At 42.6% G+C, this 17081-nt stretch overlaps 1 protein-coding gene across 5 annotated transcripts in view; it reads right to left on the bottom strand.

The window, feature by feature from the left end:
• Positions 1-2209: 2209 nt before the first annotated feature.
• Positions 2210-17081, bottom strand: part of KIF15 (kinesin family member 15) — a 79945-nt gene continuing 65073 nt past the window's right edge. For 3 of the 5 annotated variants that reach the window (XM_045492580.1, XM_045492578.1, XM_045492577.1), the window contains 9 exons: positions 14830-14976; positions 13707-13808; positions 13273-13437; positions 11430-11539; positions 8636-8708; positions 8123-8160; positions 3777-3942; positions 3423-3554; positions 2210-2859 (listed from right to left, as the gene is read on the bottom strand). In XM_045492580.1, the coding sequence (XP_045348536.1) occupies positions 2797-2859; positions 3423-3554; positions 3777-3942; positions 8123-8160; positions 8636-8708; positions 11430-11539; positions 13273-13437; positions 13707-13808; positions 14830-14976 (996 nt within the window). In that variant the 3' untranslated portion in view covers positions 2210-2796. Of the gene's footprint in view, positions 2860-3422; positions 3555-3776; positions 3943-8039; positions 8067-8122; positions 8161-8635; positions 8709-11429; positions 11540-13272; positions 13438-13706; positions 13809-14829; positions 14977-17081 lie in introns of those variants that run through there. The other 2 variants (XM_045492579.1, XR_006715796.1) reach the window with 2 other exon arrangements.

Genomic DNA, 17081 nt, shown 5'->3' with positions numbered 1-17081 from the left:
GAGGGCGCTAGAGATCTCCACGACTCAGGAAGAAGGCGAGCTCGGGTTAGGGTTTTCTGACAAATCAAAAGGCGCAGATGGATTTTGAATATAGAGTAAATCATCCATATTCACTCCAGTCAGATAACCAGGATTAACATTACTTCTAATTTCCTATGCACTTAAATGTTTAAATATTATTAGAGTACTTTCTATGCATAGTTTTATATATAGCATATGTTAAAAATAGTTTATGTAATCTGTATGAGCCTTTTTTATTTAGTATGATTTCACACTGAACTGTTCAGTAGTATTTTTTTTTCCATTCAGAAAGTTTTTCATGAAGTCCTTCCTTGCCCCCCTCTCTCACAGGGGGGTTTGTTTTGTGGCTCAAATGAAGGCAAAAATAATCCTGATAACTGCTATTTATAGGCTGAATTGTGTCCCCCTCCCCACCCCAAGAAGATACGTTTAAGTCTTAATCCTCCACACCTGTGAATGTGACCTTTACTGGAAATGGAATCCATTGCAGATGTAGACAAATTAAGAAGTCATTAGCATGAGCCCTAATTTCACTGGTGTCCTTATAAGAGACAGAGTCACAGGGAGAACACCATGTGATAAGGAAAGCAGATTGGAGTGATGCATCTACCAGCCAAGGAATGTCAGGGGCTGCTGTCAATACCGCGAGCTAAGAGAAAGGCATGGAACAGATGCTCCCTCAGAGAGAACGGCCTTGCCACACCTTGATTTCGGGACTTCTAGCCTCCAGAAATTATGAATCAATTTGTTTTCAGCGCCCCCCCCTTTTGTGGTAATTTGTTCTAGTAGCCCCCAGACATTCCTATAGGTGAGTGAGTTGAGACCCAAGCCTCTTTAGTACCAGCTTCAATATTCCAACCCTTCTCCACCTTCAGGGCGTTCTCAGTTTCTATTCTCTACCTTACACAGAATTTTATTATTCAGATTTTATTTTTAAGTAATCTCTTCACCCAGCGTGGGGCTTGAACTCGCAGCCCCAAGGCCAAGAGTTGCATCCTCCATCAGCCGAGCCCGCCAGGTGCCCCCTGCATGAATTTTAATTCCTTTTCTGTTTCTGGCTCTCAAGGATTTACTATTACTCCTTGAGAATTCAACTAGGCACTAATTTTTTTTTAATGTTTTTATTTATTTTTGAGACAGAGAGAGACAGAGCATGAGCAGGGGAGGGGCAAAGAGAGAGGGAGACACAGAATCCGAAGCAGGCTCCAGGCTCTGAGTTGTCAGCACAGAGCCCGACACGGGGCTCGAACCCACGGACTGTGAGATCATGACCTGAGCTGAAGTCGGACGCTTAACCACCCAGGGGCCCCTAAGCATTAATTTTTTAAATTGTTTTTCCTTGGCTTTATTGAGGTATAATCTACAAACCATAAAATGAAACCATTTTGAATATAGTTTAATTTTTAGTAAACTTACAGAGCTATGCAATCATCACAACAAACCAAATCATTTCCCCCCTATCAAAAAGTTTCCTCCTGCCCATACGGTCACCCGCTCCCATCCCCAGCCAACAGCAACCGCAGGTTTGCCTTCTATCTCTATAATGTTGCCTTTTCTGGACCTTTCCCATAAATGGAATCATACAGTATTCAATCTTTTGGGTTTGTCTTCTTTCACTTTTTGAGGTTCCTTATGTTGTGGCATTTGTCAGTTTGCCTCTTTTTTATTGCTGAGTATCGTGTTCTATGTAACAAATGCTTAGTATCATTAGTCATTAGGAGAACGTTTACATGATGAGCCACTGCACCCCACCGGGATGGCTACAGTAAGAAACCTGACCAGAACAAGGGCTGAAGACATGGAGAAACTGAACGCCCTGCTGGTGGGAACATAGATGGTGCAACCAAATAGCACATCTGGAAAAGTAAACTGGCGTCTTAAAAAGCTAAACACAAACTTAGCGGCAATTCCACTCCTAGGTGTCTACTCAACAAATAGGAAACATAAGTCACCACCCAGACTTCTATACAAATATTTATAGCCACATTATTCAGGGTAGCCCCAAACTGCCAACGGCTCAGATGTTCATCAAATGGTGAGTAAATACAATGTGGTCTATCCTTTCAATGAGATACTCACAACAAAAAGGAATGAAGTGCTAACACACACAAGTTCCTGGGGGACAGCAGGCTTTGTTTGCTGTGTTCACTGACAACCAGTGCCAGGCGGAAGACGGATGCTCATTAAGTACAAGTTGAACGAACAAGCCTTTAATTCAGCTTTCCTAAGTGAACAATGTAAATCACTTTACGAAACTGTGTTTAAGGGATTTTATTACATTTTGAAAACTGGCCATATTTACAGTCATAAAAAAAATGCTCATGAGAATAAAGTAGGAATACAAAATAACCTATATTAAACAAGTTTGCCTTTCATACATGCTACGCGAACATGAACCTCATGGCAAGTCCTGAAACCACCACATATTGTTAGAGCTTCTGCTACAGGCCTCCGAGGAGAGTATGATAGCATCTAAGGAAGAAATGACCTGGCCAACACCCACTGCAAACCTTAGCTACAGGTTTTTATTTTAAAAAGGTAAAAGGTTTTCCCAGTATTTACAGTCGATTTAAAGCTCTGAAATGGGGTGGTAACTTCTAAGCCCACTGCCACAGGCTGTGTGTGGATGCAGAACTTGAATGTCAGCCCTGCTGCCCCACATGCAGGAATCATGCTCTTAATTCGGCTCTGTTAAATGCACAAGTGTAGGTCTTACTTTTGCAAGAAGAAAGAAAGCCTCCCAAGAGGTGATGCCTACGTAGTTGACCGAGATCCTTACGATTCATTTCTTTTCTTTTCTTTTAAAAATACATTTTCAGCACGCAACTTTTCAGTCTCCTAGGGAACACATTTTTTAAAAAAGGAAAAGAAGAAAAAAATTCAGGCTCTAAGGCTTACAGGAAGATATTCTTTGCATTAAGTTTATATGTCAAATTAAGATGACAATTTTCAATTCGTAAACTACTAAATGTTAAACAAGAAGCTGATGTGTAAGAGTATGATAACGAGGGGCGCCTGGGTGGCGCAGTCGGTTAAGCGTCCGACTTCAGCCAGGTCACGATCTCGCGGTCCGTGAGTTCGAGCCCCACGTCAGGCTCTGGGCTGATGGCTCAGAGCCTGGAGCCTGTTTCCGATTCTGTGTCTCCCTCTCTCTCTGCCCCTCCCCCGTTCATGCTCGGTCTCTCTCTGTCCCAAAAATAAATAAACGTTGAAAAAAAAAAAAAAAAAAGAGTATGATAACAGATTGAATGATGCTTGGAAATGACAATGAATGATTTTTTCTTTTTTTTAATTCTAAGTTCCCCCCCAAAAAACAGTTAAGTGATTCAATGATTAAACTTTAATTATACACTGATTCTAAAACCTGACTGAGTTTCTTTAGAATAATTTCCAGAGCTTACCTCGGCGAGCCTGACATTCTCCTTCTTCAGCCGCACCACGTACTGAATCTTCTGATGGAGGTTCTGGTGACCTACCAACTTTCCATTTTCCTCAGCAAGACTCTCCACCTGCTTCCTTAACATTTCCATCTCCTGCAGGCAGATCAATCCAGGGAGGGGAAAATGAACCGCTCTTAATTTTTCTCTTACAACAACATTATTTCATGCCTTCCAAGAGCACGGGGTGTTAGAGGGCCCGGGTTCCCAGGTTTCATGACCAGACATCTCCACGTGTGCTAGAGTGGCTCTGAACCACAGGACGTGTGGTCCTACACGTGTCCTAACTATATGCAAAAAACCAACGCACAAATGCACCTGGAATATTCTCTCCTTTTCTTCGTACAACTCTTCCAGCTTTGATCTCAGTTGTTCCTTTTCTTGGAATGCTTTGGATTCCAAAGTTCTGGTCCGTTCAACTTCCTCAGCCATTCTAAGGCAGTCCATTTCTTTGTTCTGAAGGGCACTCTGGACTTCCTCTAGGCTGTAGCAACAAATATCACTTTGTGGTATTCCAAAGGAACATAATTGCAACAGTATTCAAATTAGACATTTTTCACCCAAGCCCAGAATTTTGATTTGAAAGCGTCACAAATTATTCAGCCCTCCCCTACTGACAGCCTAGGGAGATAGCAAGGGCTGCAGGTAGGCTTTGTTGTTGTTACTTTACCAAAGACTTTCATTTTGGAAAACTCCTCAAACTATTTCTTAAATAATGAAAATTTAAAAGGTAAACTTTTGGATTCAGCCCATCTGGAGCAAATGTAATTTAAGTATTATGACGGTCTGCATCATTTATTCAAGGCTCCATATATTAATCTTTTTTTTTTTAATGTTTACGCATTTTTGAGAGACAGAGCACGAGCAGCAAAGGGGCAGAGAGACAGGGAGACACAGAATCTGAGCTGTCAGCACAGAGCCCAACACAGGGCTTGAACTCATGAACTGGAGATCATGACCGAGCTGAAGTCAGACGCTTAACTGACTGAGCCACCTAGGCGCCCCTATCTTAATCATTTCTGATTCTAAAAACTGGTTCTCAGACCATGGGACCTTAGTCATTTCTTCAAGGATGTGCTATTTAGAATTTATACACTTTTGAAAAGGAACATGAGGAACAAAGTTATCATGGAGTTCTATAGAATTTCACTGTTTTAATAAAATTGTGTGAATCCTAGAGGCTTCCCAAAAGAAACAAATACTTCTTATTGTATTTTTACGCATATGGAATAGAAGGATTATTTAATGACATAATACTCAGAATTTAATATACCACTTAAGGCCAACTAATTTCAGGAGCAGTGTTTTTAGACTACACTCCATGAAACCTCAGAAGAATAGCAGGGGGCAGAGGGCACGGACCTTTCCCCCAGTTCACTTGGAGCTGTTCCCCATTTGTCTTGTGTATTTTGCTCCAGTTTGATGAAAAGGTTGTGAGGCATGGCAGACCCTGCTACTTACCCAAGGGCCATTCCCTTACTTCTTTGCTTATAAGAACTCACTTTATGTGGGGAAAAAGGAGAAAAAAAAAAAGGAGAAGCACACCAAGTTCCCAAGGGTTGGTAAAAAAAAGTAACTGGTCTAAACTAAGCATGGATCTCTCCATCCCACTGCCAGGTACTGGTTTCCTCAGCTTGCTGGAAGTGTTAATTCTGTCCATGAAGCACAGGCTGATTCTTGGGAGCTACTAGGAGCTTTTCCCCCGACAAAAGAAAGCCCTTTTGAACCCACCTCACCATAAGCCGGGATCCTCTTGTTTATGACATCTGGGGCTATGGCAGCCATCTCGTGGCAAAGAGGCCACAAGCAAGGGTGTCAAAAGCAAAAGAATGGTAAGGGTATGGGTCCCTGATGGCATTATTGAGTCAATGCACCTCCAGACTGCTTGTGGTATGAAATTAAACATCTCGTGCCTACACCCCTGTTAGCTGGGAATTGGTTTCCTTATAGCTTTTTAAAGGAGCCTCACATACACAAATAGATAACATTATGGTAAAAATCACTGCTGTGGGTTGGGACCGATAAAACCGGGTGTGCCATTTTCTAGTGCGTGCTTCTCTCGCACACAGTATCTTCTAGAGACAATGTATCACTCGAGACTCTTGGTCACTAGATTATGAAATAAATCACGTGCCAATTTACACAGCTTTTATTCTTTTTGCTACAAGGTCTAAAATGGACATTACTTCTAAAATAGCCGCAATTCTACACACTATACAGCTGGATTCTCATAGATCCTGTAAGTGATCAGTATTTCTATCCTAGCTCTACAACAAGCTGTCTGGGAGCCAGTCCCTGAACTGTATGTATGATCCAAGTATGAAACGAGCTCTGTTCTACATCTACACTCTTTGATGCTATAAAACAGATGACTGGGTAACAAATCTTTCACAAGATAGCTAGTTTTTGTCAGCTGATCACTAAAAAGAATTTTTGATGACAGATTACATAATCTTTGATGTACTAACTTGGAGCTCAAATAATTAATTGTATGACAGGATTCTAACACAATTTCTTCTGTTGTCATTTACTTACTAATAAATGTGAATAAGATTTCTCAGCACATATAGTTATAAAAACAGAAAGTAGGAATAGAATTGATACTGAATATGGTCTCATTCCAGAATTAAGTATAACAGAAAAATGAGCTCATTGAAGCAAGAGCACTAAAATGAAATGCACTGGGATATGCATTTCCAGTGAAATTTTACCAGGTATACTAATTATTTATAAAAACTTATAATAAATTTAGGACACTGTGAGTAATAATTGTAATGAATACTCAATCCAGAAAAAAGCACTAGAGCCATATGAATAAAAAACACTTACAAATTATTTCCCACTTATATAAATATTTTTGTTGCTAAGGGTACCAAAAATTTTCCAAACGATACGTTAAATTAGGATATAATTCTGTGTAGGTATGGAAGGGAAACTCAGTCTGAAAGGAAAAGGAACAATGTACAATTTTAAGTTCGGGGATTTATTCCCGTGTTGCTAAATGGATAGAAAGTAGCAAGTCAGCTGGATACTTTTAAAAGAACACCACCTGAGCTTTATTTCTATGGCCAGTTCAAGGTGAGACTTTTGATAGGACAATGGCTGGAACAAAAATGGAGACATGTCAGAAGTGGGATTCAAGCCCACACCTCCATGTGGAGACCAGAAGCGCTGACCAGGAGAAGCAGGAGCTTGAGGCTGGTGCCTTAGACCGCTTGGCCATCCTGATGCCGAGATCTTTATTCCTAAATGGCACTATTTTCAGTATGAGGGAACTTCCATCCTTTCAATGAAAAATTTCAATGATTTCAATGAAATCAACTCAAAAATGTGCAAGAGGGTATATGGTGTTCCAAAAATCTCTTAAGAGGTATATATAACAAGTGAAAATGTTTGAGGACCTCTGTTCCAGATGAGTATCTATTCAGGGTACACTATCTTTCTAATGTTTTACCATTTTATTTAACACCAACCAGTATACTTATTTTGAACTTGACAGAAAATACAGTATATCTTGTTCATCAAAAAAATGAAGCAATTTATGGGGCCCCTGGGTGGCTCAGTCGGTTGAGCGTCCGACTCAGCTCAGGTCATGATCTTGTAGTTTGTGAGTTCAAGCCCCACATCAGGCTCACTGCTGTCAGCCTGTCAGTGCAGAGCCCACTTTGGATCCTCTGTCCCCCTCTCTCTGCCCCTCCCTCGCTTGCACTCTCCCCTCACAAAATAAATAAGAAAAAAAAAAAAGAATGAGGCAGTTTATAAGATTACATAAATATGAAAACTGTATGAATAAACTAAAAATCCTGTTTACAGAACACATGTAAAGAGACCCAAAGTCAAGACAAGAAGAAATCAAGAGTATTGATCTGTGGGTCTCAGGGGGCCTCAAGGTTTTATTTTTTAATTAAAAAAAAAATTTTTTTTTAATGTTTATTCATTTTCGAGAGCGAGCAAGCGAGAGAGAGTAGGGGAGGGGCAGAGAGAGAGGGAGACACAGAATCCAAAGCAGGCTCCAGGCTCTGAGCTGTCAGCACAGAGCCCAACGTGGGGCTCAAACCCACGAACCACGAGATCATGACCTGAAGTCAGACATTTATTTATTTATTTAATAAAAAAAATTTTTTTAATGTTTATTTATTTTTGAGACAGAGAGAGAGAGACAGAGCATGAATGGGGGAGGGTCAGAGAGGGAGACACAGAATCTGAAACAGGCTCCAGGCTCCGAGCTGTCACCACAGAGCCTAGTGCGGGGCTCGAACTCACGGACTGTGAGATCACGGCCTGAGCCGAAGTCGGTAGCTTAACCAACTGAGCCACCCAGGCACCCCGGGCCTCAAGGTTTTAAATCAGAGGAAACCAGATGGCGTGAAAGAGTAACCGGGTCAGTTATACTGTTCTCACCATCCACGAGGAGAAAATTCATCAACTACTCAAGAGAAACTAAGCCTTTCGTGACACTTGCTTCTTTAAGAATTTGTTTGGAATGGCTTCACGTGAGGAGCCCCATGAGCAAGTGGTGTTTAGGAAAACACCTGCTGTGTCGTGTCCACATACTACTGCAGAAGGCAAGCAGTCACCTACCTTGTGGATACAGGAAGTATTTCCTCCCTGAGAGAAGAAAGAGAAGACCAACAAGAACCTCAATTATGAAAGAGTGCACTTACTCTGCTTTCATTTTCAGCATCTCTTCAACTAATTTATTCTGTAATAAGATAAAAAAAAAAAGATGGCTTAAGTTTTTACTGTTGCTAAGAAAAAGACTGAAAGTAAGCAGTTCATCTCCCTCATGATAATGAAATTAAACCAACATCTTTTTCTAATATCCCAACTGCGCACCCATGAAGGGAGTACATGTCTCTAAGACTTCATGAACTGTGCCCTGGGAGGCCTCACAAAGATGCCCAAAACTTCCTTCTATTCTAAATGCAAAACTGTGTGCAGACAACCGAGCAGCAGACTAACTGTGGAAACACATGAAGACAAATTCGCTCTCGATTATCAGTGATGTCCAAAAACTGATGGTAAGTATCAATCTTAACAGTGGGAATACAGAAAAAACAAGTTTCAAAAGTAAAAATGGTTTCTAAAAAACATATAACCACAAAAGCTAAGTATAAAAGTATTTCTTGGACAAGAAAAACAACTATTATGTAAAAAAAAAAAAAAAAAAATTGTACCTTAGCAAGTCTTTCTTTGATCATTTCTTCTTGTTCATTCTTCAGTTGTTGATGACCTGGATTATTCTGTTGGCTGCATAGATGAGAAAGGGAGGAAGAGGAAACACTGTTAAGCATATTCGAGTAGCAATTTCATATCTATTGTATGCAGCAATGCCAAATTCTGCAACGAAAAGCTAACTCTGGTGATTAGGCCAAGTTAGCACAGTTCACAAATGTGACTGATATATGGGGATGAAATAAGGCACCTCCCATGAATTCAGGATGCCTCTCATAAAAAATGAGGTGAACAGAGCTAGGGAATCTAATCAAGGCTTGGCTGAAAGTCAAATAGAAATTTAGCCAAGAATGGTATCTTATGAAGCTCAAATGTGAGCAAAAGGGGCTGAGAGATGCGTGGTCCAGAAGTCTGGTGATCAGCTGGGAGGGGGCATCTCTGGGTATGGGGAGGGTACCTTGGGCTGGCCTGGCACATGGAGCCCCAACACTCCATTTTCTTGGATTTCATGGTCAGCTGGCAATTTTCTGATGACACTCTGGCATCCCATGTATGCTGACACCAGGAAAGGGATTCCCTGAGCACCAGACATAAATCTCTTGACGGAAAAGGAATGCTCCTCTATATAAAGAAAATTACATTCTGGACAATGCATCAGTATCATGTGAATTTGATTAATGTGAGTTCATTCCCTGTAAGCTTGACCAGGGCAGGATCATAAATTGAGTGTCTGTGGGCAGCTCCTGGACCAGGAGGACATCTCCTAAGGAGAAGCTGCCTGAATGCCACAGGCTCCTCTAGAAATATTTCTCACTGATGAGGAAAAGATCGTTTCTTGAAAGAAAGCAGAAGCTCCAGTAGTTTCTTTCAATTAATGAATCTGGCAGCCTAGACAGAAATGGTAATGAGACCTCAGTGAGGAAAACGCCTGGAATCATTAGGGAAGTGTTTTCTATGCTCTACTCTAAAACTGGGTAAACTTTTTCCTGTCCAGGGCCAGACAAAATGTTCTAGGCTTTGGGAGCTGTGGGGTCTCTGACACTATTCCACGTGGCTTCTGTAATGCAAAAGGAGCCACAGCAGTATTGAAATGAAACAGCGTGACTATGATCCAATAAAACTGTCTTTACCAAACGCGCTGAGGGCTGGATCCGACCCCAGAGTCAGTTTTCTCCCACTCTAATCTTTCAGGAAGGAGGTTCTGTATGGCTCCTCATAAGGGACATGTGGCTATGAAATAAAGTGGGTTTTTTTTTAATTTTTTTTAACATTTATTTATTTGAGAGACAGAGAGAGACAGAGCATGAGCATGTGAGGGGCAGAAATAGGAGGAGACATGGAATCTGAAGCAGGCTCCAGGCTCTGGGCTGTTAGCACAGAGCCCGACGTGGGGCTCAAACTCACAAACTGCGAGATCGTGACCTGAGCCGAAGTTGGACGCTTAACCAACTGAGCCACCCAGGCGTCCCGAAATAAAGTATTTTTTACCTGTGATTTTATAAATGGGCTAGGAACATTCTATCTTCCATGCTCAAACTAGCTCTTGATAAAAGACAATGTACCAAGTACAATGTTCTTCTTTATTGGGGGCGGGGGGAGGGGTTGGTGGGGAGCATGTGGCCAGGCTGCAGACTACCTGCATTGGAATCACCTGGAAAGGGAAGTGAAATCCCCGGGAGGGGCGCTACTAAAATGAGCATGTCCGATGCTCACTGAAACCTGAAGCATTTAGGAAAGGACTGTCAGCACAGCCACCACTACCGTCTTCCAGTATCTGTTGTCTTCGTTAGGTTTCGGACAGAGCATCTCAGGCCCACTTCCGGGCAGGGAACGGGAACTGCAGGAGGGGAGAGTGTCTGCCCGAGACCTGCTGGCAGCAGCAGGAACAGCAGGCACCCCTAATCTGGGAAGCTGAATTCAGTAAGGGCCTTCATCCCAAATGGAGACCTCTCTCTGCTTCACTTCCACTTGCTATACGATTTTCCTGGTCACCCTCATCTCTAAGCCCTCACTCAGAAAAGTTCACAGAAGGGCAGGATCATAATTCCGCCTTGTATACCTAATATCTGCCATTTATTGACTGACTCCCTTCTGCCCACCACTGTAACCGGCACTTTATACATGTTATTTTTGGTGTTTAAAACACCTTGTGAGAGAGCTATCATTTTCCTCATTTCAGGGCTAAGGAAACTAAGTCACTAGAAGTCAAAAACTGTGCCCAAAGTCACAGGACTTTCAAGTGTCAGCGATAGGACAAAGCCTAGCTGCCTGGGACATACTGCCCTGTCACCAGCAAATACAACTAGAAAGCGCCTTGGCTAAAGGCAAACCACCTGCACAGATACACCCAAACCCAAGGGAATGCTCCTCAGTAAAGCTCCTTCCTGCGCAGGAGCATTCCCTGGACCATGAGTCACGAAGCCAAAGAAACTGGTAGGAAATCCTCCCTTTTTCTGCTGGCCCTCTTGAACCTTCTCTGTTGCTTCCCCACCCCAACCCCCTTTTCTTAAAATAGAAGTAGACAGTTTGGTTCAAATTTTTCACAGGTTTCAAATTCATTTCAATAGCTCTACAACAATGTAAAGGTTAACAGAGTAAGTGACATCATGAAGGCCTATTCTCCCACTCAAAAAAGCGACCCCCTCATCAGACCTGACTCCAAAGCAACTGACAGAGCACCCCCTGGACTGGGGGTGAACGCTGCGCATGCCGTGAAACCAATTTCAACCGCTTTTACCTAACTGTACACGGGCAGGCCAAGATTTAGCCCACAGAGTTCTGGTGGCTCTTTCTCACCTCTTGTGCTTTTCCCTTTCAAGATCATCCAGCTGACTTTGCAGGAGCCAGTTCTTTTCTCTTAGCTGCTCAGCTTCCAGGCGGAGGTTTTCCATTTCACACAACTGCTCCTAAGAAGACAGCAAATCATGTCTTTTTAGAAGACACATTGTAGTAGGTGTTATTTTGCTCCCCAAGGCCACAAATGAGACACATATTCATCTTTTTAGCCCCTTCCTATGCACAGAACACTGCACTGGGTGTCGCTGGATAACAAGTAGACTACGACAAGCTTTTGGGATTTTCATACCCACAGGGTGTTAAACATAGTCTCTTATCAATAGCACACAATTCATTAAAATGCCTTTATGAAAAATGACGGCCAAAAGTCCATACTTTGATAAACGTTCTATTTGATTCTATTTAATAAATTCTAATTAAAAACAAAACTGATATAGGGAACAGAGTCAGTAATACTATAAAAACGTTGTATGGTGACAGGTGGTAACTACACTTGCGGTGAGCACAGCATACTGGATGGAACCATGTTGTACACAGTGTGCAACTGATGTGCCACAGCCATCGCTCAAAATCCCCAACTGAGCTCTAATTTGAAAATCACCGGCATAACCATCCAGAAGAAATACATGCTTGTCTGCAAGGGGTGTCCGTTTCCATTTACTTCTCCTTGTCCATTGTGCGATTTCTTTTAAGCTGACCCAATTTCCTCTGAGTACTAAAATCATGCCAATCTGGGTAACAGCCACATTCCTCAGCAGATTGAGAGCTGCCCTAATTAAAAAGGCAAGGAGTGATCCCCTCCACGAGGAACGAAGCTTGAGAGACTATCTTTGCATACTTCACACCACTTGGTTACAGGAAGCTAATTCTGTTCCTGAACAAAACCTCGCTCCAGAGCCAAGGCCTCACAGCCTAAATGCGATCTTCTGTGAAGCATCCTATCTACTCCACCCACACCCGTCCACACCTCCACACCACATACCTCCCTCTACTCAATACTCCTCGAAACACACCCTCCCTGTGCAGAATCACCATAACCCCAAGTCCCTGAGTAAAAAAAAGTAAAACAGAAGTTTAAAGGAATGGCAAACGAGAAGATTATTCACTACCTGAGACAAAAGCGAATCTCTAGAATATACAGAGAATGCCTACAAATTGTTAAGGGAAAGTCCAATGATAGCAAGACGGGCGAAGGATATAGGTCAGAGAAACAAAACGTGCTCCGTCTTACTCTTTTTCCTTTTTAAGTTTTTTTTAAGTTTATTTATTTTTGAGACAGAGAGAGACAGAGCACGAACAGGGGAGGGTCAGAGAGAGAGAGACGCAGAGTCCAAAGCAGGCTCCAGGCTCCCAGCTGTGAGCACAGAGCCCGACGCAGGGCTTGAACTCACAGACTGTGAGATCACGACCTGAGCTGAAGTCGGACGCTCAACCAACTGAGCCACCCAGGTGCCCCTCCAGCTTGTTCTTAATGAGAAAAATACAAATTTACAACCGTAGCAAGACAGCGTATTTAGCTATGAAACTGGCAAGGATGTAAGTCAGGCGGCACTGTGATCAGAGTAGCTGGCACAGCCTGTGTTTGACACCATCGTAGAAACAGGGAGATGACGGCTGCAGACTTGGTTATATGGAAATGGGGCTACCGTGAGAGCCTCCAGGGACCGTCAGCCAGGTAGTCTGCAGTCGGCGGGGAGAGGAAGGCTTTTCTGCCTGCCCTTTATTTAGTTCTGTGCCTGGTGAATTTTGCACCCTCAGTAACCATGAAAGATACTGTTTCTTTTGTTGATTTTGGATACTGTTTCTTTTAAAAGGTTTTTTTTGAAAAAGATGACCCAGTTACCTTCATTCTGAGGATTTCAGCATTTTTGACTTCTCGGTCTTCGTTTAGCTTTGTGACAAGGTGTTGCAAAGAAACCTTAGACGCTCTTCCGTCTTCTATCTCTTGTTCTTGGGTTTCTAGGAGTTTTGCCAAGTGTGTTTGAAAGTGAGGTGGTGTTCTAGGGCTCTAAAATAAAATTAAATTCCATCCAAACACCTGATTAAGTGATATTTTATAAAGATTTCATTTCAAATGAAAACACTTAGCTATTCAGCCTGTTACTCTAATTCCTGTGCAAGTGAAACAAATAAAACACCAGTACCTTTTTATCAAGTAAAGAGCAGAAAAGGTACTGGCGAAAATCTCTTTCTATAAAAACACAAAGCTACAGTCTTAGGAATGTCCACACTTGCAATCCCTCACGAAACCGTTCCATGTCCCCAGAGCACAGGTACCTGGGGATGCTCGGCAGCAGAATCCATTACGTGTTCGAGCTGTCTCATTTTGAAGTTATATTCATTCTTTTTCTGTTCTACTTCCTCTTTCTTCTGGTTTAGCTGAGAAAATCGAACAGATGAAGGTGGCAAGTTAGAACCGGGCACATGGTCCGGTTAGAACAGACAAACTTCCCGAGATGTGAGGATACAGACTTTTCACATTATTTTCCGAGGCTTTCATTAAATACTGCTTGAAAAGCAGTAAGGTGTTAAAACCAACCCAAACCACAGCAATGCTCCCAGTCCGTAGCTGTGGACCCTGCGGCTGCCGTTCACATCCATAAACGCTGGTTGCTGCTACAACCCTCCCCTCTCCCTCTCTCCCACAGACTTATTTACACTTTTTTTAAAAAACATTTTTTTTTAATTTTTTTTTTTTAACGTTTTATTTATTTTTGAGACAGGGAGAGACAGAGCATGAACAGGGGAGGGTCAGAGAGAGGGAGACACAGAATCTGAAACAGGCTCCAGGCTCTGAGCGGTCAGCCCAGAGCCCGACGCGGGGCTCGAACTCACGGACCGCGAGATCGTGACCTGAGCCGAAGTCGGCCGCTTAACCGACTGAGCCACCCAGGCACCCCTAAAAAACATTTTTAATGTTTAGTTATTTTGAGAGGAAAAGACAGCATGAGCGGAGGAAGGGCAGAGAGAGAGGGAGAGGGAGAATCTGAAGCAGGCTCCACACTCAGCATGGAATCCGATGCAGAGCTCAATCTAACGCTCGTGAGATCATGACCTGAACCAAAATCAAGAGTCGGACGCTAAACTGACAGAGCCACCTGGGTGCTCCTGAAAACAACTTTGTAAAGCTTCGCTGGTAATCAAAGGGTGGTTTGAGGAAAATAAAATGTAAAACAGTAGCCAAGAGGAGGATACAAGTCAGCCATAACCTTGCTCCAGAGGTTAGAACTTGCTGGCCTGTGTCAGGGGGCCGAGGGTGGGCAGAGAGGCAGCCGAGCAAGTCGGAACACACGTGAGCAACCAAGTTGCTCAGAGCCCGCAGCGCAGCCTGACCACCTAAGTGCCCTGTTGGCCCACCTTGCTGTATACAGAGAGAATGAGCCGCGGCACTGGACCTCACCTCGTGCTGAAGTTCTTGGATCAGGGCCTCCTTCTTGGCCATCTCCTCCTGGGCAGACTGCAGCAGCTCTGAGTGCTTCTTCGAGGCCTCGGTGAGCTTGTTCAGTTGCTCGGTGGCATGAGCCAGGTCCTCGCAGAGCATATCCCTCTGTCGGGATGATCCCCGCAAAGAAAGATTGCTTTCATAATTGTATCCTCCACTAAGGATTTGCAAATCACTAGTATGTGCAAATTGCAAAAGGTTAAAAAGTCTTAAATAAGAACTTTTAACTTTTTTTTTTTTTTTTGCTTATGTGCTAATCCAGTCCAAAGCAAACAAGCAGTTAATTTTATTTATTTATTTGTTTGTTTGTTTGTTTGTTTATTTATTTATTTATTTATTTATTTATTTATTTATTTATTTATAACATTTACTCATTTTTTGAGAGACAAAGAGAGACAGTACAAGAGGGAGAAGGACAGAGAGAAAGGGAGACACAGAATCCGAAGCAGGCTCCAGGCTCTGAGCTGTCAGCACAGAGCCCGACGTGGGGCTCGAACCCATGAGCAGTGAGATCATGACCTTAGCCAAAGTCGGACGCTTACCCGACTGAGCCACCCAGTCACCCCATTTAAGAACAGGTCTAAAGAGAAACATTACAGGAAATTCATACAGGTATCCCAATTGGGGTTTCAGTGCATTCCACCCCTTTCGCTTAACACTGAACATTTCCTCTGACCCCCAGGATCTCAAAGCTGATCGATCGCTCTTTCCGTACGAGGACTCCAGAAACAGGTCCCTAGCTTACCTGCTGTCTGACCAATTGACTCTAGTCCTTTATACATTAGAAGGTAAATAGCTATAAAGATGGGTACCCCTCAGCCAGTTGGGGAGGGGCTGGGCAGTCACCAGGTAGTGATACATTGTCATAGGCCATCAGAGTTTCAGAGGAGTAGCTTGATGGAAAGCGGCAGAGAGAATTAGAAGTCCTGTGGGTTGCAGACATAATTCCTGTGTACACAGCATGTAATCCCTATCAAGTTAGAGCAGAATCTGCTTACTCTAACTTTCCAAACGTGCATGTATATATGTACGTATACATATCTATATCACTATGAATATGTTAACATGTATAATACTGCATATAACAGGTATGTGTGATATATATTAATATGTGTATCACCTAAAAAAATGTACGTACATATATAAATGATATGATATAAAAGTATGTGGAAAATGTTTGTAATACGTCAGGCATACATGCACACACACACATACTTGATGTATCACAAACACTTTTCCACATATTCATTCTTTTATCACATCATTTTTCGTTGGGTGGGCTTGAGTTCATCTTAAGTATGCACCACAATTTAGCCCATCACTGAATACTTTGGCTGATTTGAATTTTTCACTATCATATGCATTATATTCTCATACCTAGATTCTTTCTTTTTTAAAAATTATTTTTTAACATTTATTTATATTTGAGAGAGAGAAAGAGAGCGTGAGCGGGGGAGGAGCAGAGAGAGAGGGAGACACAGAATCCGAAGCAGGTTCCAGGCTCCGAGCTGTCAGCACAGAGCCTGGCATGGGGCTCGAACTCATGAACCGTGAGATCGTGACCTGAGCAGAAGCCAGATGCTTAACCAACTGAGCCACCCAGGCGCCTCCCTACTGGATTATTTCTTTAGGCTAATTTCTAAAAAGTGCAAACTCGAAGCATATGCAAAAAAATTAAGGCTGTGTATTACTAGACCACCTCCCCAAAGGCTGAACTTAAACTTCATCTCAAGTGTCAGTAATCACCCTTCTCTGCATATCTTAATATTTACTAGCTGTAAGATCAAACGGTAGCTTTGTGCGTAATTTCGCATTTCTTTTAGCAAGGTTTCTAGGCCACTATCTTCTTCCTGGGGGAGCTGCTCATGCACCTTCCTGTATCCATTCACCACCAGGGTGTGTCTGTCCTTTCTTGAGTATTCTGACCTAAAAGCTCTTCTATGGATTAAGGCAAGGACCCCTTTGTCATCAGTTGTAAATACTTTAGCTGAGGAAGCCAGGTGATTAGTAAAAGGGGGAACATGAAGTGACTGTGGGATGATTCCCCTCGAATCTAAGATACTTCAATATGCACTGTCACACATTTTTTTTTTTTTTTTAATTTTTTTTTTTCAACGTTTATTTATTTTTGGGACAGAGAGAGACAGAGCATGAACGGGGGAGGGGCAGAGAGAGAGGGAGACACAGAATCGGAAACAGGCTCCAGGCTC

Source organism: Leopardus geoffroyi, chromosome A2 (assembly GCF_018350155.1).
Source record: "Leopardus geoffroyi isolate Oge1 chromosome A2, O.geoffroyi_Oge1_pat1.0, whole genome shotgun sequence".
Classification (NCBI taxonomy): Eukaryota; Metazoa; Chordata; class Mammalia; order Carnivora; family Felidae; genus Leopardus; species Leopardus geoffroyi.
Note: the sequence above shows the minus strand (reverse complement) of the source record. Positions and strands in the feature narration are given on the sequence as shown.